The following is a 23164-nucleotide window of genomic DNA, read 5'->3' as shown; positions in this document are numbered from 1 at the left end:
ATGCTACGCTAAGCTCCGAGAGGTTAACCACAGCACAGACCCAACGGCCAGCATTAAACCCTCAGCGGAGCAGGTCAATAAATATTAGATGATGCCTGTTAAAGTGACCATCAAATGCTGGTTGAGGTGAGCTATAAAGAGGGGTAGCATGCCAAATGGTCTCATAGGACACATACAGTCAGTAGAGGGTGTGTGTGTTTTTGTGTGAGTGGGTGAGTGAATCAGCTTGTGAACGCACAGGTGTGTAATGTGCATGTGACCGTGTTTGCATATGTTAAAGTCTTGCTTGCATACAGTTTGTGCTAATTGCGAAGACCATGTGTGGGTCTGAGTATAGAAGTATGTGTGTGTAGGTGTGTGTGTGAGAGAGAGAGAAAGAGATAACGCATGTACTTAAGTCTACAGGGAGGGCGAGCAGAGATAAGAGTGCAGTAACAGCAGAATACTGTATATGTGCACAGCAGCGTGGGTGTTGCCGGTGCACCTTTTCCCATGTGAAACAGCCTCATCAGAGTCTTAGTAGGATTCTTATGTTCTGTCCAGCTGCTACACGCTTTTATATGTGCTGCAGAATTAATGAAGCTTTTCCAGATAATTTCCTCTTCAGGATGTTGAAACTGAAAGCCCCGATCTCTCTGTGTCAAATCAACATTCATATTAACTAAAGCAAACAACCCCCAAATGAGTTTAATGGGTCTAAATAAAAAGATGTTGACTCGATGTTCATTTTAGCGACTGTATTCCTGCATGTGTTGCTAACTGGTGCCAGCACCAGTGAGGCTAATTTAGATGCACACTCTCTCAGAGCTGTTACTTCAGGGACTGGAATTGTATTTGTTTTGACTCTGTTTAGTTGCCAAGGTGACTAACCTGAGTCTGAAATGGATCAACTTCCCCCCCCTGTGGATCACACCTAAGAAAATGAAGTGCTGATTGATGTTTATCACAACCCTAGCTGGGTGTGATCCCAACCCAATGAAGTAAACATGCTAACTTATTCAAGGCGCTGATGTTCGGCACGTGCAAGATTTTGTGTTCATTTCTACAACATGACCTGTTCAGTAGTCTTTATAGCTTAGGGTACACGGAATTCTGGAAAAGGCAAGAAATGGCAGAATTTGCATTAGTGACCCTTTTCCTCTAGCTCCACCCTATATGCCCTTAGCCCCTCCTACCAGACGACCACAGGCGTATGCACACACTTGACATAGTAACCAAGTGTTTTCCATACAATGATTTATTTAATCATACTTCACTGGACAGATGCATGCAACCCATTCTCTCTCTATTTATCAGACAAAAAATGAGACAAGAATTAGCTAGCTAGCCACCCCATGGTCTCTCCGACTCACTCCCCGCCACTATGGATTGCTTCCCCAGAAGTGGAGCGGGAAACAGCTCAGGAAAGAGACCTTCTGTTGACAGCTGTGGCAGCTTGAATTCAGCCTGCGCATATCCCCCAGCGCCAGGTGTCACAGCATGCTGGTGGCCAGTGGCAGCACAAGGTCTAGACTACGTAATGGCAGCAACAGAAAGTTTGCTGATCTGGCAGCAAGTCTGGGCTTGCTGGGGTTTGTGCTTGATGTATTTGGGTTGCTGTGGCTGCTGACTGGGGGTCCATGTCTGGGGCTACCGCCCATTCTTCTTTTGGGGTGATGGTCTGTAGTGTTGGGGTGAGGCGGAGGACACACTTTGATTCCAGGCCCTTGCTAATGTTAGCTACATGAACGTGAATTTGAGACTGCAGCTGTGAGCCTTTAGCTTCGGTTAAGAGAAGGCTAAGCTATTAGCAACATTTTCTCTCCATTTCTGACATGTTTTGCTGATATGGAAGCGTTTTATTTAATTTGTTGTCAGACTCTCTTTTAGACTCTCTTTTTAATTAGTCTGTCTTCCCTTTTGGGTTGCTTTGTAGGCAGGTGTTACCAATGCTGATAATAACAACTTTCTTTGCACAATTCTCCGCCATTAAATCAGGCTTAAGGGACGTGCACACACATCTGCATTTGTAGAACAGCCAACAGGAACATCCTCTCTCTAAAATAACCTGTGATTGGCCAACGTGTCCCATCACAGGCTAGAATTTCTAAAGCCTGAAAAAGGAGCCATTTTGGATAAACGAGTCTCAATAACCTCTGCAGGTTGAAGGAGCAGTGTGAAATCCTGCCTCAGCTAGGCTGGTGCTACCATGCTGTATGATGGTGCAGCAGTCTCAGGCTAGTAGCTCATCCTGAATCTCTGGGTTATTTAATTTGAGTATTGAAAAGTCAAAAATCCAACCCCTGTTAGAATCAAAAGCTTCATCATGTATAATTAGTTAAGCAGCCTTCTCTGAGTCTGACATTAGATTTGAATAAAAATGAATGAGTCCACTGCTCTAAGATGTTCAGCTCACTTTGAATAAAAGTCACCTTAGCAAGCTCTGGTGTGAGTGCAGTGTCCTTCAAACAAAAAAAGCTTAGTATGGTATAAAGGTGTCTGTGGTGTTGGCATGAATGTCAGGGTTAAGTGTTCATACTCCAGATGGGGCCATCCAGAGAATATCAAGACAAAATGTGGTAAATGTTTCACTTATGGACTTTATACTGTGCATAAAGTTAATAAAAGTGCTATTTCTCATATTCCCAGGGTGCTTTTGCTTTTGAGCCAACGCACAGACAGCCAGAGTCATCATTAGTGTATGAAGGCTCCAGGATACTCTGACAGAAGTACTTGCCAGATGGTCAAACACCTTTCCCACATCGGACTTGGTGGGAGGGGGACTTAACTTTCCGAAAGCAAAAATCCAACATTCACGTCTTCACACGGCCACTGGCCAACTTTGTGGAGGTGGAAAATGCACACAGGTTTGAACTTCTTTCTCGTGTGAGCATCTGACTGAAACATGAATGTCTTCCAGGAGACAATGTCTGAAAATGTGCGCCATCATCTCCATGTTCAAACTATTATCACATCTCACCCTCATCTGTGACGATAAAGCCATTAGGCAGAATGTGCTGTACCAAAATAAGGGGGCAACTTTCAGTGCGTTTTCACTGCTGGAGCGTCCTTGAGCTAGACACTGATCCTCCATCTCCATGGACCCCGTTCTGCCTCTGACCCAGAGCTCTGATCTCCCAGTGAATGGGGAGGGAGGACTTAAAAACGATCAATAAAGTGTCACTTTACACTTATGTCAACTGCTTTGATTAAATCCACAACTAGTCCACATGCACAGACGCATTTCTCACTGTGGCAGCCATTTCCACCAGCTCCTGCTACGTTAAGCTGTTCCTAGCTGTTCTACAATTCATTCTCTGTGGTGGCGTTTTTATTTTTTCTTCACCTCACTGCAATGAGGGAGTAAACTACTGGTGGCTCCACACTGACCCCTGTGGATGGAAATCAGTACTACACCTCCTGCTGCCTCTTTATTGCCTGTAAATTATTACAAGGAAATGAGAGGAGGATTTAATCACAACTGGCTGAAAACAGGAATGTAACACGACATTTTCAAACAACAATCTCTACTTTAAATATAAATGCGCAAGTGTTGATGATACAATCATTGCTGGCTGGACAATAACGTTAATACACTCAGTGATTGACGGATACAGCTGAACTGTATCAAATTAAATGTCATTTCCTCTGACAGTCTCTAACATTCAGCTCTGCTTTATTACATTCTGTAGCACTTGTGAGGTTCAGCCTTTACTGCTGTCCTAGCAGTCTCTGTGTGATAAGTCTGCTCTCTTATCATTTCCCACAGTAAATCCCAGCTAATGATCAGTGTACGAGCGTGGGAACCAGGGAGAGAGAGAGAAGGAGAGCGGGGAGAAACCCAGCGAAAGACCATGAAGTGACAATGAATTTACATGCCAAAATGAGCACATCCTATGCACTTTATGTATTGTTTCCTCTCAGGACATTCAGAAAGTTAATAACTGTTTCAATGTGAGGCTTTGTTTATGTTTTCCTATGATGAACAGACCCTGTGTATTGATTATGTAAGCTGTGCAATCGCAGAGGAGTCAATCATGTCTTTCTTTCGCAGCAGCACTGAAAATACATTTTGTCTTTGAACAGGAGGAAATCGTTTTTACCTCCTCAGATCCGCAATCAACATTTAATTACTTTTCAGTGCTTAAGTAGCGTGGGCAAAAAGACGTCGACTAAATTTTGGCAAATTTAAGCGTTGTCCATTCATCCATTTCCTGGGTAAACATTTATTATCAGTGAGTCATCTCATACTTGAGGATGAATGGTGGCACAGCTGAAGTTGGAGCAGATTTATGAATAGCGTGACTGTACTCCATCCAGCCACAGTAAAATGTGGTCATTTATACAACATGTATGAGAGAGAACTGTGCATGCACATTCAAAACACAGTCTGAAGCTTTTGTTAGACAGTGTAAAACAATCAGCTCAGGTATTTATGTCAATTTAACTCATTTAGCATCACAAACTAGTTCTATCTCACATGACGACTAGATGGGATCAAATTGAATCAAAAATGAAATTGAATTGACAGGGAGTACAAAAGTTTATGTAAACCTCTGCTGCCACCTGCAGGTGAGAAAAAGCACTACAAGTAAATTAGAAAGCAGGTGGTGGCACTGTTCTCTGCCTTTAATCAGTTAAATAAAACATTAGGAAGATCAAGAAGCTCATGAGGAAGGAGGCAAGCATACATTTAACTTAGCTCATTTAATTTCACTAGTGGAAAATATACTTATAATTTGGCACTCATAAAAACGAGGACTGCTGTGATGCTGCACCTTTCTTGGAATATGTCTGTTGTTGTTGTTATGTCTGTTGATAATCAGCAAAACATAGTTGAGGATGCAACAACAGTAAATGTTGAGTATCTCACCGGGAGGCTTTGAGCCAAGAACTAATCACCACCACACAGGAAGAAATCACAGGGGAAACAGACTACTTACATACACCCACTACATCCTCAATAAACAAGAGCATGATGCAGGAGCAACAATTCTAACAGCAACAATTCTAACTATAAGGGCACATGGAGAGCACAGATCTCCACCAAGGCCTATCAAACAGTGTTAATTAAGGTGAAAAATCATTTGTGTATCCGCCCTGTGAATTGGACCCACTCCAGAATCTAATGAGTTCTTCCTGCACCCACACTACACCCTTCCACCAAGTTTCATGATAATCAGGCAAATAGCTTTTCTGTAACTCTGCGGACAAACAACCCAAACCTCCTTAGCAGAGGTAACCACATCATTAAAATCACTTTAAGTCTCAATTTATATTAATAACCCACAGATGCCCACAACCATTGGCCGAGAGCAACGAGTCAACAAGTCCTACAAAGGGGGTTGTTAAAATGCATTCTGGGAAACCCTTAACATTATTCTCCACTTAATTTGAGCAATGTGATTATGGTGTCTGAAACCAGACGGGCTGCCCCCCAGAAGTCAAAGATTCTAATCATCAGTCAGAAACCCTTAGTTGACAGATTTCTCAAGTCGAGCACTTGGTTTTTCTTTTTTCTTTTGCTCTGTTTTTTTGTCAGTTGATGTGCAATGAACTTCTGGGGACGATTCGGTCCCCAAATGTAGCTGCAGACTGAGCTCTCCTTGCTTTCACGCTGCTCTCCTATACAGACCCAGGGTGAGTCTGAGTGAGATGAAGGCAGCTGCCCGGAGGGAGGCAGGCTTTGCCCAGTCAGGCTCTGAGATAACATTACCTTCTGGCTTTTGTTTGATATCTAGTATCTGCAAAACACACACTTCTGATCTACTGTTACCATTTACAGCCAGCATTAGCTCGGAGGGGTAACTTGGCTTGTCCTGCTGAACTCTATTCAAACTCTCAAACTCTATATGGAAAAAAAAAGGGATGATTAGTTGAATGTTTGAGTGACATTAGCCAGACAGCCCTCGAAACCAGACTGCTGCTGGAAATCACTACCTTCAGTATGAATAAATGAAGTAAGTACAATGACATTTGATACGATACTCTTAGAACAACTAATCAAGGATCGGCTCTGAGACCCATCTTGCTGCAGCGATGATGGACAGGTTGACAGACGAGATCAGGCAGGAGTCTGTGGACTGTAATGTTCACGGATGACACTGTAATCTGTAGTGAGATTAGGGGGCAGGTTGAGGAGAGCCTGGAGAGGTGGAAGTACGCACTGGGGAGAAGAGGAATGGAAATTGGTTGGATCAAAATAGAATATATGTGTGTCAATAAGCGGGAGCAGAATGGTGAGGATAATACTTGAGTCAACTGTCCAAAGTAACAGTGATTGGGGAAGAGAGGTGAAAACGAGATTGCAGGCATGGTGGAGTGGATGGAGAAGAGTGTCAGGAGTCATTTACGACAGATGGGTCCCAGCAAGAGTGAAAGGGAAGGTTTACAGTCGTGACACCAGCAATGTTGTATAGTTTGGAGGTGGTGGCACTGATGAAAAGACAGGAGGTGGAGCTGGAGGTCGCAGAGTTGAAGATGCTAAGATTTTTGCAGGGAGTGACGAGGATGGACAGGATCAGGAATGAGTATACGAGATGGTTTGAGAGAGGTGAGATTGAGATGTGCTGGATATCTCGGGAGAAAGATGCTGAAAATGGAGCTGCCAGGTAGGAGGAAAAGAGGAAGGCCGAAGAGGAGGTTTATTATAGATGTGGAGAGGGAGGACATGCAGGTGATATGGAAGATGCAGAGGACAGGAAGAGATGGAAACACATGATCTACCGTTGCAACCTAACGGGAGCAGCTGAAAGAAGAGGGAGGATTCTCAAAACTGCTCCGAACAACAGAATGCCAATCACTGTAAGAATAAAGTAATTATGGAATCCAAAAGCTTTTTGCAACAAGTGAAAATGTATCTCTATAAGGTCATGGATTCTAACAGAGAGGGAAAACTTCCTGGGTTTTGTGCACTAAGAAGAAGACAAAGCCTGTGTTGTGATCCTGCTTTGAAACACAACTTCCCCATTTGTAACAGTGGAAGTGAGGCCAGTCATCCTGTAGCTGGCATGTTAGTGACAGTGAGACTTCTGGCTGTTTATTTTGCTCAGTGATGCCTCTTCTCAGTCATCACCCCGACAGCAAAATACGAACGCCTCAGTGGGTGAATGTGTGAATGTATTTGCATCTCGCTGGTTGGACACACAGTGAAGACACAGCTCTGTCAATCTTGAGTAACCATGGAAATCATCCTCATTTACAGGAAAATATATCTTAGCTTCATATTTGTGTCATTTCTACACTCATGTGGTTAATTAACTGATGCGAAATACAAAACAGGGAAAGCCAGGAGTAGTCTTATATTGCCTCAGTAAGATTTCCTTGGTAGAGGTTGAGGCATCAGAGTCAAAAAACAAAGTGTGTTGCACTGAAAGATGTCATCCTAAAGCGGGGGTAGGCAGTTTTATTTTGGCGTCATTCCAAAATAACCTTTGAGCATTTTGTAATTCAAGTGAACTGAGAGAAAACGAGACTGCTGCACCTCTTCTTGGCTTTTGAAAAATCTAGCTTGTGGCAGGAGGCTTTGGCCAATTGCAGGTCATTTCACAGAGAGGGCGTTCCTATTGGCTGCTCTACAAATGCAGATGCGCATGCATGTTCTTTAGTGAAAAACTGATTCAATGGCAAAGAGTTGCTATTCCAGCACTGGCAACAACTGCTTACACTGCAAAGCAACCCCCAGAAAGAAGATGGACATATCAAAAAGAGAGCTTAAAAGAGAGTTTGACAATAAATGAAAGAAAACACAAGTCAATATTGCTGAGGTGTTTCAGAGATGGACAGAAAATGCTGCTAATAGTTTAGCGTTTTGCTAACCAGAGCTAGTAGCTCATGGCAGAGGCTTCAAGTTCACATTTCTGTAGCTAACGTTAGCTAGAGCCTTGAATCACAGTGTGTCCTGCGCCTCACTCCCCACTGCTACAGATCACCTCACCAGTAGAGCTTAGATCGGGCCAAAAAATCCAGCCCGACCCGACCCGAGCCCGTGCACGTTATGTCCGGGACCGGCCCGACCCGTCCAATTAACTGTAATTATGGGCCCGAGCCCGATTTAAACCCGACATTTTTCAATAAGTTGGCTGTTATAATTAAGAGTATTAAACCACAAGTCTTGTTATTTGAATGACAGAAACATAGGATCTTAATAAATGGCATGACACGGAAGCATGATTATGTAATAAAACAGGTGTTTATTTTAGGATCCAGGTGGTGAAGGGCTGTGCATGCACAATGTTGCAACATTGTAACTGAGGGCCGAATTCACAAAAGGATTGCGTGGCTTTTGCGGCCGCTAAACCAGTAAAAATTCACAAAGCACGCGCAGAGGGTGAAATGCTCCACTAACTGCGCTGCCAAGCAGATTTCTATGCAAATCAGCCTCACTGATAAACAATGTCTAATTCACTAACACCAGCGCTAATAGCCACACGCAGTTTGAGTGAAGTAAATGACGTCTTTAGAAAGCTGGTGCAAACTGGGCGCTCCTCTGTGGAAGCCTCTAACCCAGACTTTCCAGTGATCGTGGCAGCAGTGATCGTCTGTTAAATCAGTCTGTAAATAATATTTTGACATTATTATTATAATCATTATTAGCCTACTTTAATGGCATCCGAAGATATTGATGTGTTGAACAGGTGACTGCGGTCGTTCTCAAAACGCACTTCTGTCACGCACTTCAAAAGCAACTTTCAATAATTTATTTTACGAAACGGGGGAAACAAACGTGAACAAAAATGGTTCCATAATTCATATTAAATTCAAAAGATAATGAAAAAACAGCTACAAGTGAGAGGGAATAGTGATAAAGTGGTCAAACTTGGTCAAATTCACAGCCTCAACCCATCCGACACTGTTAGACTGACTCACCAGCAGACATCACTACATGAGGGTATACAGTATTCAGTACTTTGCCAAACAAAGTCTGCCATTGTTCTGCCACGGTGTTCTTGGCGCAAAGCCAGCATTTATACTTTGCCATGTGTGGCTTATTGCAATCAGGAGCAAATCAGGGGCAAATCAGGGGCAAATTGCACTCAGCTGCCAAACTTTGTGGGCGTGTTTGCGCTGGTATATCATTAGCGCGATATCCTTTGTGAATAGGACGTTAAGTCGGAGCAAACTGCGGGTGCAAGTGAAGTGCAATTCAAGGTGCTATCAGCGGCCGCAGTTCATTCTTTGTGAATTCGGCCCTAAGTTTGTTGTAACTTTAGGCTATGTGTCATACAAAGTGTGGTTTAATTTTATTTTTTATAATACTGTAGCGTCCACCAGGACGTATGGAAAGGATGACACAGTTATTCTGCAATTAAACTACCGTTTATTACTGAACAGTACAGTTTACTGTTGGCCGTACCACGCCAAAACAACCAACAAACAACAACTTAGCTGTAACTCCATCTGTGCACTCCTGCTCTCTCCTCCAGCTCGGTCATACACACACCAGCACGCGCACTCACACAGCCCTCCTCATCCCAGTCACACTCGCACCCCACACCTCATTCAATCCCAAACATGCCATTAACTCACAGAACATTGACATTACAACAGAACATTTACTGCAGGGTCGCTACAATACATAGCCTATAACATTATCAAATCATAGCTTTAAAAAATAAAAAAAAAAGGTCATATCTGACCAGGCCCGGCCTGGGCCTGTCAGAGGGAGGGGGGCTCCCGGCCCGACCCGGCTTGGGCCCGCGGGCCAGGTCGGGCCGGGTTTGGACTCAGGCAGAGAATCTAAGCTCTACTCACCAGGAGGAGAGTGGGCCTCTACTCCAGAGACTAACCCCCCTGCCAGCAGCCACAGCAATTGAAATCCAGCTAGCGCAAACCCCAGTGCCAGGGTATCACACAGCCCTGACTGACCTCCAGATCAGAAAACTTTCTGTTGCTGCTGATACACTGGCCAAATCCAAGCTGCTACAGCTGCTGAGCCCTGCCCCTCCCAGTAAAGCAGTCCACAGTGGTGTGGAAAGAGGTGAAGGGGTTGTACAAATTCTTGTCTGATTTGTGGTCTGATGATGAACAGAGAGAGCAAGAAGAGTGAATGCAATTAAATCAGACTCAGTAAATAAGTGCATGGGAAACACTAGGGTACTGTATGAAGTGTGTGTTCATGGTCATCTGATAGGAGGGGTGATTAATGCACACATACTAGATTACGTACATCTTACAAAAAATTAATCATGAATGATAAAATCATTTTCATGGAAAGTTTGATCAGCCCCAAAACAACATATTCAGTAGGATATTTGTGTTAATTATCACTCAAAGTTGGCTTCTGTGAAGTATTCTGTATTGATTTATGTATTGACACTTATTTGTAATCACAGTGTATGTATGACATCTTGATAGAGATACAGAGTATTGAGGTTGTAATTATCTCTGCCTCAGTTTACTGGAAAAAAAATAGCAATGGACACAGAATAACTGAATGCTTTGTGAGTCTGATCTTATATATAACATCTGTGGGATCCATCCGTCACCTCTGTGAGTCTACCAGGAGAGGGAGACAGCAGACTGGTATTCTCCAACATTAATGTACAATGATATCTGGGCAAATGTCTTTCTAGCTGATGACTGTAGGAGTGTGTGTTTCTGAGATATACGTACTGGTAACAGTGAGTACATTAGTCTTGACCTCAGCGGTGATCTGGAGGCGACCTCTCCTCTCAGTGTGGTCTGTCCCACACAGGCTCGGCACATTGGCCACACAGCGCTTGTGGATGTTCATCATACAGTCTGGAAAACACACACACACACGCACATGTATTTGTAATGTTATTTAACTGTGTGTCTGACCTAATAAGTAAAATAAGTGGATGTGTGTGTGTGTTGTAGAGTACATACGGTCACATCTCATGCCCTGGTGTAAGAGGCCGTAGAGCAGAGAGCCACAGTGGTCGCAGAAGGTCGGGCTGGAGTAGGTGTGGATCTTAAACTTATGCTTTGCCCTGGGGTCCTGGAAGGAAAAAAGAAAGTAATTAAGTAAGTTAGTAAGTAAGAAAGAAAGCAGGGGATTGTAATATGAATCATTTAAATCTACATTCAGTCACATCTCCTGCCTTCTGCTACTTAGTGCATTAGACAGAAGGAAGCGTCATTCAGAATAAAGCAATGGACATTTTGTCAAACATTTGTTGATGTGGCTGTACACACATTTTGTCTGTTTACCATCTGTGCATCTATCTATTTAAAAAAATAGTGAATCAATGTCTGCCACATAACTGTCAGTTTCCGTGGTCTTCTATCACACTGGGTTTTATTCATACAAATCTTTAATACACACCTCTAAATCCCTCCATCTTAGTCATCACCTTCCACTTTGTGCACATTCTGTATACAGACGATATAGCACTTATAATCCAGCCCTACGTCCTAACTCGTGTCTTTTAGCGGGCATCTGCATTGTAATCTGACCAAGATGAGTTACATCCCAATGTCTTTATTCACATCAGTTTGTGAAGACTACAAAGGCAGCTACATGGATGACCCCTGTGTGTGTGTGTGTGTGTGTGTGTGTGTGTGTGTGCGCATGCAATACAGCTCTGTATGGAGTCAGTCTTCCATGAAGATTGTTAAAGCCCCATTGAATTCAAACATAAACGGAGATACAGCGCAAGAGTTCGCATCAATCAAACACACACACACACACACACACACACACACACACACACACACACACACAATGTTTGTATACAGTGTGTTGTGTGGCAAAGTGCTATCTCAGATTCAGTTCCCTGTTGGAAAGGGCTGTCTGACAGCAACATAAAGTCATAAAATAATCTTAATAGCGTAAACCTAGACTGATGTTGATTTCTTTAAGGAGGGTAAAATACATCTTGCTGCTGCTCCCATCCACAGCCACCAGACCCCTTTGACAGAAAAGGTAATTTTACCTCATAGAACACAAGGAGTCAGTAGTTTCTGCTGCCTCTGATCTGTAAGTTCAGTAGTGTTATAGAGTGACTTTAGAAGCCAACTTAATGTGGCATCCACAGCATGAGGCTACTCTGCTTAGCTTCTGTACCCTGGTACTCCTGTCTGCTTCTCTACACTGGGAACATGCCGTCTGCCATCTAACTGTAGATACTACACTGACTGTGGATCTATTATTGTGTCTATGCATTTATTTCCATATTCATTCATTTTCCATAACCGCTTATCCTGTTAGAGGTTGCACGGGGGCTGGAGCCTATCCCAGCTGACACTGGGTGAGAGGCGGGGTACATCCTGGACAGGTCGCCAGACTATCACAGGGCTGACACATAGAGACAGACAACCATTCACATTCACATTCACACCTACGCACAATTTAGAGTTACCAATTGACCTAATGTGTATGTTTTTGCACTGAGGGAGGAAGCTGGAGTACCCAGAGAAAACCCACGCTGACATATGGAGAACATGCAAACGCACAGAGTTCGAACCAGGATCCCTCTTGCTGTGAGGCAACAATGCTAACCACTGCTCAATGTCACACTTGAGAGGAAGCTTCCACTTGAAAAACACAGAAAAAAACCCATAAATGAACCTATCCTTTAAGTTCAAGGGCACAAGTTCAGGCCTCTTTTCCTGCTCATTGTAAATGTTCCTCAGTAACGTCATGGGTGTTTTATATTTTGGCGCTAATTATGCACTTCAAACTGCGTAAAGGAAATTCAGGTACCAATTCCTCTTGTGAACATCGGAACTAAGGCGTAACGAGGGCAGAAACACATTTCTGTCTGGGGGTGTGTGTGTGTGTGTGTGTGAGTGAGTGACACCTGCAACCATGGCTCAGTGGGCAGTTTCAGTGGCTGACACTCACACACATATTAACTTGAGACAAGCAACTGATGGCCACCGAGGGACTGCTTATTCACAAACACACACACACACACAAACCCAGCAGCCTGAACCCACGGACGGTGAGAACATCCAATCCACCACTTGAGAGAGATCCAGCTTGCGCGGTGAAGCGGGGATGCTTCAGTGTAGGAGTTTAAAGATTTCTGCCAAGGGAATCCGTCAAAGTTACCGAACATGTTGCTACAGTGTTTAGCATGATTTCCAAATGATGATGATGATGATGATGATGAGGTGCTTTGACGGCTCCAAATGCATGTAACGACCATGTGTCTTCGGTGTGTGTAGACAGATTTCTTCAGCATGTGCGTGTTTGTCTTGTCACCTCATCATGAGCCAGAAAAATGTGCTGATTGATTTCTTCCTCTGCTGCACACCTGTCCTGGAAAATAAGGTTTAATTTAGGCTGCCGCTGCCTGAATTATACCGAGCTTCCCCAAGGTGTCTTCAGAAGTGTGTGCGTGCTTGTTAAGTCTGAATGATTGCGCGGCTGCCTGTGATCGCCTGTGTGTAGGTGTGTGGGTTTCTTTGCACAACTGTGCGTGTGTGCGTGTTTGTATTTTGTGCGTGTGCATCTGTGCGTGTTCGTTCCTCTGCTGGTTCTCAAGGACAAGATCACCTCCTGCTTGTTTTTATTTCTTTGAAAGACAAGGGAACATTGTGCTGCTGAAGCTCCAGCAATGAGCAACAGCAGACAGGGAGTGAGGGCTGATGAGGAGGGTGCCAGCTTCTTTACAAACACTGATGATTTAATACATCCACCTTGAAAAATCAACGATTGATCAGGACACAAAGAGGAAGAAAGACAGGGACAAAACGACATCACTTTTCCAGCCTTTTATAAATCACAGCATGTGATCTTTAGCTGATGGCTGATCAGTCAAATCAGAACAGAGAGAGTGAATGGTGCCAATCCATCTGTCAATCTATCTGACTGCACAAGTGTTACAAATTGAAAAGCCTTGAATTAGGCCTGTGTTAGGAAGTGTGCAAATGTTCACAGCTTTTCAGGCTTGTAAGTCTGAGTTGTTTGTGACCCCCCTCTGAGAAGGTTATGACCTCAGTGGACTTGAGTTTCTCTTGTCCAGTTGCTTCATCTGAAGGATTTTAGCAGCCTAGGGAAGTGAGAATATCTAGTATTTGACAAAGCAGAATTCAAAAAACATCTTTCTTAAATGAGAACAAAATGCAGAGATGTAACGCACATCAAGGGTTGTAGCAAGGAGCTGATCACTGGCAGTTCAAATCACAACAACAGTTGTGTGATTGTTGATCGTGAAGAAGGCCTGAGGGCTGAAATGTCATCATCTCAATAAAAGAGAAATGCATATGGAGCCAGAGTGTGCAACACTTGTTCTCTACTTTCAAGAAGAAATAAGACGGCAGAGTGCTGCTGTATAGTGGAGAAAGATGAAACTTGATTTAAGAATACTTTATCACGTCAAACAAATTGATTTAATTTGGAATCAAGTAGAAAGAGTCTGATTTCACTTAAGTCTTTCACTTGTTTTAAAATCAGACAACTGTACATGCCATTGATTCAGAGGTTGTCTCCACATGGCTCTCAACATGGAGGTGGCTGATGGTGATAATGGTAAAATCTGTGCTGGCAGACCTAATGGTGTTAACTTGGAGGGAAACTGGAGGACGGACTAGATGCCTCTGGGACGACATCCATACCAGCGGTAACCACAGAATGAACGCAGTGCAGAGTGGCAGCAGTTAGCTAGCCAGTGGGATACGCACACAGAAGCTCACATGTGCTAACATGCACATGTGGCCAGACCGTTTACAAAGACCAGAGAAGCTAATGGTGTGTCTCAAATCACATACGTCCTTTAGTATTATCCAAATTTCGACAGGGTAGGGTTGTCTCAAACCAAACACGGCCGTTGTGCACTCACCGGAAATGACGACTGCAAATTAGCTAGTTAGCAAACTAGCATTAGCATTGGCGTTATCATTCGCAATACCAAATCATTACAGACTGCTAAATTAACCCAATAAACATTCTGCTGGCTTATACCCGACAACAATATAGTGGTGCTTAGCGCAAAAAAAACACATGTATTTGTACAATGCAGCGATGTTCACGGTCACGCAGTCCTCGGCCGCCATTTCCAGTTTGAAAAGTGGTCCCTCCTCTTCCGCTACGTAGCCAAGATGGCAACCATTGAGGGGGAGAAGTGTCCATAGTTCCACACTCAACTTCTTGACCGTTTTGAGTGCACCATCTGGGTACTCATAGTGCACTGCATTTTTACATATTTCTCAGTGTGAACGCACTTATGCACTCAAAATATTAAGTGTAAGTACAGAAGTACGTGATCTGAGACACAGCATAAGTTTACAGCACACACAGACGTAGCGTGACTTCAATTTCTGCTCAGGACACCATTATGTTGTTTGGTACCTGAGTACACTTGCGTCATTATCTGTGACATTTTTGTTGTGCTACAGTGAAGGAAAGGGCAGCACAGACAGACACTGCTGCCCTGGGGACTGTCATCAGCGGGGACCAGCAGAGCAGCTCCGCTCCGCTCCGCTCCTGGCTCGAGCTGTCAAGCACAGAGCTCTCCACCTCCCATCTGATATAGATGCATCAGTATTAAAGTGAGACTGTTTAAAAACTGGTTGAAAACTCCTTGTTGTTGCGTTAAAGCAGTCCACCATGTCCTCCATGTTATGGTAGAGCTGGTGTTCACACCTGATGCATACTGTAGCAGAGTACACATGAACCGTGCACAAGACCACCTTTTCAGGAAGACTTGGGCAGGGATCGGCGTACCATGCCCAGGTAGGCTACGCAGCGTTCACGCTAATCAAATGATGGGTATGAGCTCAGGTCCCTGATGTGACAGCCCCCTACAGCCATGCTAGCAGCTCTGTGAGGTTGCACCTTTGTATATCATGGTGCTTTGAGCCAATGGTAATTACCACTTAACACTAAGTACAGCTGAGGCTGATGGGAATGTCACCTGACAAATTAAAAATTTGACCTGATGATGGCACTAGTATCAAATTCATTTGTTTCCAAGAGGCATCAATTCATCCTGAGGAGGACATGAATGTCTGTACCAAATGTTAAGGCAACCCATCCAACAGTTGTTGGGACATTTCACTCAATACCAAAAAAGGTCAACCTTATGGTGGTGCTGGAGGGAAATGTAGAGGATCACCATGGTCAGCAGGATTTATCCTCATGAATGTCTGTACAAAATCTCATGACAATCCATCCAACAGTTGTTAAGATATTTCACTCTGTCCACAAAGGTTGACAGAGTGATGGATCGACATTATCAACCATCGAGCTACGATGCCAGAATGCCAAAATCTGTCACGCTGTTACACCAAGGAAGACGGATACAACTTTTAACTATCCATAAAAAACTGCTCTGAAACCAAAGCACTAAATATGAGTGAGTTCTTTCACACAGCATGGCCAGTAAAGACATGGACCAGGCCTGGGACAAATTAGCCATATTAACAGGGACATGCTCCAAGCAACTCCAGAACTGTTTCTTTCTAGGGAACTTTTGAAGTATGAAACAATGAAATGTTATAAAAGACTTTGTAAATTCTTTTATTGTTTCACACTACGGCTTGTGTACTCTTGACATTCTCTTCTTCCTGCCTGCTTGTTGCCAACTTTTCCAACAGTTTCCTCCACTTGTTTCACTTGATTCTACTCACTAAGACCCCACTAATTAAAAGCAGATGGTGCGGCGCAGTGCTCTTGGACAAATGAGTGTATTGCATGGCATATGTTGTGTTACTGGGTGTCCAAACTGAAAGCCCGCTCGTAACATCAGCACACGATGCCAGAGCAACCATTAGTCAGTGCTTACACACACACACACACACACACACACACTGTTTTGACTGTTTTCTCTCACTCTCTGCTTTTCTTTTGTTTTGTTTTGTTTTAAAACACTGCTGTCCATTATTTTCTCTGCCAACAACATCAGTCAACTCCCCACACACACGCATATATCCTGTCATGTCATTCATGATGCTGTGTGACAGGCGGACAGACAGGCAGGTTCACAGTCGACAGCAGAGAGTCCTGGCTCGCAGTCGCTGACATAAAACAATAGTTCGATTTTTTTTTTTTTCTCATTGATTTTGTCTTCAGACCGCTCACTCTTCTCGAGTTAGTGCTTACTGACATTCTGACATTTCTATAGTGGCAGCCATCATCTGCTGTACAGAGTAATCTTCCTCTAAACCTGCAGTGTCTCATATAGACAGATGCTTGTATTTAAAATGTGCACATATGCCATCAAATTAAACTGCAACTATTTTGAAAATCAGTCATGTAAGTCATTTTTTGGGGGGAAATTGACATCATTCCCTTTTTACAACTTCTCAGCATTGTCTGGGTTCTTTTTGTCTTATGTGATATGGTAAATGGACTGCACTTGTATAGCTCCTATCTAGTCTTCTGACCACTCAAAGTGCTTTAACACTACATGTCACATTTGCCCATTCACACACACAGTCACACACTGGTGGAACAGCCATCCGGAGCAATTTGGGGTTCGGTATCTTGCCCAAGAATATTTCAGCGACATGCGGACTGAGAAGCCGGGGATCGAACGACCTGCTCTACCACACCAAAGCGAATATCTTTGGGGTTTGGACTGTTACTCAAACCAAACAACCAGGGCTATAGAAAATTGTGATAGGCTTTTTTATTTATGTTTTCGGACATTTAATAAACCAAATGATTCAGTTAGCAGATTTTATAACTTACTGATGACTTAATCTTTTGAGACTAACCATTTGAGTGTTCCAGTGTCTATTTAGTTTACTTCAAATTGTGTGGTGATTTGGGGCAGGAATCTCTTGGCAACTCACGATTCGATTCAGAGGGCTACGATGCATTTATAAAACAATTATCGATGCATCTTGAAGCATCAAAATATTTAATTTCTATATGTGATTTTTGTTTCACTGTGTGACTACTTGCTCCAAGGGGTGTTGTGCTGCCAGAGCATACAAGAATGATGCTCCACGACTTTTTGTTCCAAGTGAGTAAATATTATATATGAATATATCACACAATCCAGTTGATCCAATCATCACTGAAGCGTTGTGTTTGTATGCATGCGAGAGGGCCAATAAAAACAGATGGCATTGTCAAAGTTGTCATATTAACATTTAGGGCTCTAGTTTCGCAGACCGGGCGCGGTGGAGGCGCAGCTCACCTGCGCTTCGCCAACTGGGTGTGGCCAGGTGGATTTTGCAAGTTTGGCACACCGTGCGCCCTGGCGCAGCTACTCCTCTTTCCCACCTCCTACCTGCGCAAGTCGGAAAGAGGGAGGAGAGAAGGCGTGGAGTGGGTTTTACACACATCACACCAATCAAATGAGCCCCTCTCCTCGCCCTTAAATGCGCCGCGTGAAGGTGCAATGAGATTTTACTCAATTCGCCATGGCAGAAGAGAGCAGCAGCGTCAGACGGCCAAACTTCTCCCAGGAGGAAACTGATGTTTTGGTCCGGGAGGTCCAAGCTCGCAGTGTCCGAATATACGGAAGTGCGAGCAGACCTCCACGGGCTGATGATGCAAAGGTAGCCTGGGAGGAGGTCACCACAATTGTAAATCAATGTTGCGTTTCTCTCGTGCGTGCGTGCGCGCGCTCTCTCTCTTCCTCTCTCGCAGTCTCACTCTGTTTCTTTTCTTTGGACTTTTCTAAGATGACAGATGCTGAATATATACTCCCTATCTGATGCTGTGGCTGTTTGTGGTTGGCTGAGAGGGATGTGAACTCATTAGTTTGTGTTAATCAAATCAGGTTGGGTTTCCATGACGCGTGCCAAACGTGCCAAATGGCGCCAATCCCCTTTGACCTGACATCAGATTTGACGGGACAGTCGATATTTAGATACATTTATGTGCTGATTGCAGATAGTTGCATTGAATAGTGGTTTTTTGGGTATTTATTGCATTGTTAATGTGCCTGACATTCTGGAAACCTGCCTGTGAGGTTTTGGTGATGTGTGCGCACTGTCCGCCGATCAGCCAATCTTCGGCTAACACCGGCTGCACTCCGCCTGCGCTGACAGTAGACCTGGTTTCAGCTGGCGAGCTTTTAGTGCACCTTCAGCGAAGCTTTTTGGCACGAAACTGTCACTGTGCCAAGCTGGATCTGTTGACACCTCCCCCTGCTGCGCCGCCACACCCATCTCAGTGCACCTCGGTCTGCCAAACTACCAAACTGAGCGCGCCTTGGGTTGCGCTGCTCGAAACTAGCTCTGTGCGGGGTTCGCCACCCTGCGCCACCCTGCACTGCGCTGGGAAACTAGAGCCCTTAAGGTGTGTTTACTAATTCATGATGTCAACTCATGCACTGGGTAACACTCAAGAAACATTCCACCTTAAAAGTTCCCAGTGGCTGCCAGCTGTAGACTTTGAGCAGCAGAATGAACTGAATTATTATTTCTCGATCTGTAGCTCACTTTAATTATCAGTGATGATGATGAGTGGCAACTCTTTGTGCCCAATGCACACCAAAGGGCAAGCCAAAATCCCAAGGCACACCTGTATTTATATCTGTGCACAATAGCTTCTATGACATGTGTTATCACTCTCATCACAACATAAGACAATAAAAACAAAAAATAAGACAGGTAGCTTTTGTGATGATCAGGTAGTTTTTTTTCACTTTTCTTTTGGTGGTAGGTCGTCTTTGCTGGTGCTTTGTTGTAATGTGCTACATACAATAAAACAATCCATTGTCCCATTCATGCCTTGCTCCTTCAAACACACACATACAGTCAATTAACAATTCATTCATAACTTTTTGTATAGACCCAGGTGAATGTTTCAATAATAATGTGTGAATGTCACAAAATCCCACAGCAGAGAAACAGTGTGGTAGAGTGATAGAGTCGAAGTCCATTGCTGTACCTTTATTAAGCTTTGCTGCTGCTGATGTTTGCACACTTGTTATGCTTTAATATATGATTATATTTTGTACATATATTATATCGGGTTAGACTTTATTGTTTAATATTCATCACCTCTTACATTCATGTCTTATTCTATATGTAAATATGTATGTTTTCTATTAAATAGCATGCACCATTTAAGGATGAGACATTTGCAATTTCGTTATGCCTGCATGATGAAAATAAATTTCTTCAATCTTGAAACTTTGCAGCAGCCCAGGTTTGATTTCACAGCCCTTTGCTGCATGTCTGTCGCCCCGCTTTCTGTCACACTGTGCTATAATTAAGACAAAAAAGTCCTTAATCGTTACAGATGATCATAATGTTGAGGATTGGGATTAAAATTTCCAATTATTTACTTTCCTGCATCGAGACGTAATCTTTCAAGAAAGAATCACACTTCATCTCAGAATCAATTCCCCCCCACCTCTAGTGGTGATGCATAATAACTTTGCTCAAATGTTTTAATCACAGCGCTGCTTTGTTAAAGAAGCCCCCAAAAAAGACATCAAAACACTTAAACTGAGCAAACACGCACGTCTTTCAAATTACATCTTAGCGTCTTTCCACCCACTTTGATTTATCAACAGACTGCACAAAAAAGAACAAAGTCAACTGTAATAGGCTATCACACAGGCTGCAGGAGCTGCCTTTTTCTGTACTGATCAATAAAACAAAGCAGTGCCATTGTGTTTATACCCCTCAGGCTTGTAATTCTTCCTCTGGGAGTGTTTAAGTGTTTCTGTGTGAGAGGCTATTTAAAGGATTTCTTGTTGATTGGGGGAGATATGCAGAGCAATCACTCTTGGAAAAAGAGGCTTAATGGCATCGCAGGAGCAGTGAAGAATGAATGAGTGATAAAAACAGAGGGAGTACGGGAGTGAAGAGAGGGCTGAGGGTGGTGGTTTCATCTTCACACCCTGAATGCAACTCCTCTCCTCCCTCCCATCTTCCATATGCTAATCGCAATCTCTCCATCACTTTGTTAGCCCTCCTCCTCTCTCAAAGGTTACCTTGTGGTTTTAACCATCTGGTCACACATACTGTTAAATATATCATCGTATCGGAATATGCAAGTTTTATAATTATGTCCTTTGAGAAACCACATTTTCAGTTGTTTTAGCACGCAAGGAGATGCAGGGTGCACATGTAGGATCGCCACGAGGGAAAAAGGAAATGGAGTGACCACACGAGACACACCTGTAGCACAACCATTATGCCAAAGTTTGTCTAAAGATAGGTTTTAAGATATTAACACACCTCCATTTATAAATGGATGCCGAAAATTGCTTTGTTCCCAGCAAACACTGTATTTTCTCAGCAGAAAAAAATAGGGCAAGATTTCTAGAGGCTTCAAAGGAAGAAATCATTTAAACACTAAAAAGAAAATCACTTTATATATTCTGCAATTTGATAAGAGAAATGACATGGAAAATTAAGGTGCAACAATTTTACAGATAAAGCTCAGACGTTCATAAAACTTCACACACACAAGAGACAGACACAAAATGCTAAATGTTCTCCTGCTTTCTTTGAAATCACAGGAACTGGAATTAAATGTTTTAATTAGTGGCAGACTCTCATAGTTGTGCTCCAACACTCCAAAAATCCCACTGACATATGTGAAAGGACCTGGCGTGTCACATCCCTGCATGACATGTAAAGCGAGACAACTCGGTCTGACTCCAAAGTCGTTGAAATCCGACTCTTGGGCGGTGACCTACGAAAAAAGCCGTCAGCATGAGGCGCAGACGGTTGGCATCATAGTTTACCGGTACACGGTGGCATCAGGGGGAAACGCAGCGGGACAAGAAAGAAAGTTGAGGCTACGAAAGTCCAAGTAGAGCGGACTGGAGTGGATGGATCCAACAAACCCCAAATTTTACCCGAGAGAGTGGCGTTCGCGTCCCATAAGATTATATAGCCAAACCCTGTCAAATGTCAATTTGCGGTGTTGTGCCGTCGTAGTACATTTATTTTGAAAGAGACTGTATGTAAATGTGAAATTTCCTGTGAAAATGGAAGTGTATTTTGAAAGAAGGCAATTCTCACCAGGTGGTACCATTGTTGAGCGGAACTGCTGCCGGTAGGTCTCAGGGGAGATATCGAACTTGGTCAGCAGTGTTGCTCTCAGGTCGGTGTAGCAGTGAGCTCGCTCTTCATCCATCGCAGTGTAGGCCTCCAATGCCTTCCCCGATAACAAGGGGATGAGTCAACATGCCCACTCACTCTCTGGCCATCTCCAGGTTTTGGCAATGCGTTCAAAGCGCAATAGATAATTTTCAATGTCCTCACCCATCTGATAAGGTGGAATTTTTGGCTCACTAAAATGCCTCCACTCTGGCCTCGGTGGGTCAGGGCTGCTGCTGAAGTCCTGGACCTGGACCTGGACCGCAGATGATGACGACGGTGTACCTTGGTGTCCATGCCGGGGTGCTGGCATTGGCAGATAACGTCTGGGGCTGGATGCAGTCAGTGTACTTGGGGTCGCAGCTGTAAGTGGCAGACTTGGAGTAGGCCGGGCTTGGACTACAGGTGGCTGGTGAGGCAGTGGAAGAGAGGTCCTGAGGTCTCGTAGCTCTGCCAGCAGCCCATCCTCTCTCCTTTGTTGTGCTGCCAAGAAGTCTCTCATCATGGACACCAGTTCTCCCCCTGGTCCACCACCTCTCGCTGCTGCTGGGGCCTCCTCCTGTTCCTCAGATGAAGATGATGATGATGAAGGGGGTGCAGTCTCCCACGCTGCTTATGCACTGGTGGATGCCACCTCCTCCTCCTCCAGCGGCTGCAGTCCTTTACGCTGGGACCGCAGTCCTGTGCGCCTTGGAAGGCGAATTGCTTTCTTCCGACTAGCCATCTCACTCCTGACACCATATGTAGCGGGGTTCTATTGGCAACTCTCAAAAAGTCCAAAAATACAGGCAGAGTCGGAAAAATCCAGTTTTTGGCCTTTTATTTTGCCAGCCTCCCAAGGTGCAAATTGTGAATTATTTACAAAAAACAACCAGGAAAAAATGCAAAAAAAAGTTTGAATACACAAAAAAAAAACAAACCTCAATAGTCACTGGGTCTGAACCTGAACCCCGAGTGAGGTCTTCCAGTGTGGGTTTACCTTGAGGAGCTTCAGTTTCCTCTCACAGCCCACACACACAGAGGTTAGGTGAACTGTACACTATAAAATGTCCACAGCTGTGGATGTGAGTCTGTTTATGGGTGTCAGCCTTGTGACAGAGTGACCAGAGAGTAACCTGCCTCTCACATGCTGACACAGACTCTCTGGGGGGGGAGTAGCCATTACCATCCTGCTTATTCTGTGCAGTAAGCTGAACACAGAGAAAATCAATGTCACCAAATGAGAACATGTGCCATTATGTGTTCATATTGT

General features: G+C 43.9%; 1 protein-coding gene across 2 annotated transcripts in view; it reads right to left on the bottom strand.

Annotated features, from left to right (window-relative positions):
• Window positions 1-23164, bottom strand: part of prkcbb (protein kinase C, beta b) — a 173640-nt gene that overhangs the window by 84984 nt on the left and 65492 nt on the right. For both annotated transcript variants that reach the window (XM_033644341.2, XM_033644340.2), the window contains exons 4-5: window positions 10831-10942; window positions 10594-10722 (exon numbers count right to left, since the gene is read on the bottom strand). In XM_033644341.2, coding sequence (XP_033500232.1) covers window positions 10594-10722; window positions 10831-10942 — 241 coding nt within the window. The remainder of the gene's footprint in view (window positions 1-10593; window positions 10723-10830; window positions 10943-23164) is intronic.

This window comes from Epinephelus lanceolatus, chromosome 18 (genome assembly GCF_041903045.1).
Source record: "Epinephelus lanceolatus isolate andai-2023 chromosome 18, ASM4190304v1, whole genome shotgun sequence".
NCBI lineage: Eukaryota > Metazoa > Chordata > Actinopteri > Perciformes > Serranidae > Epinephelus > Epinephelus lanceolatus.
The sequence above is the reverse complement of the archived record's forward strand: the minus strand, read 5'-3'. Positions and strand labels throughout refer to the sequence as shown.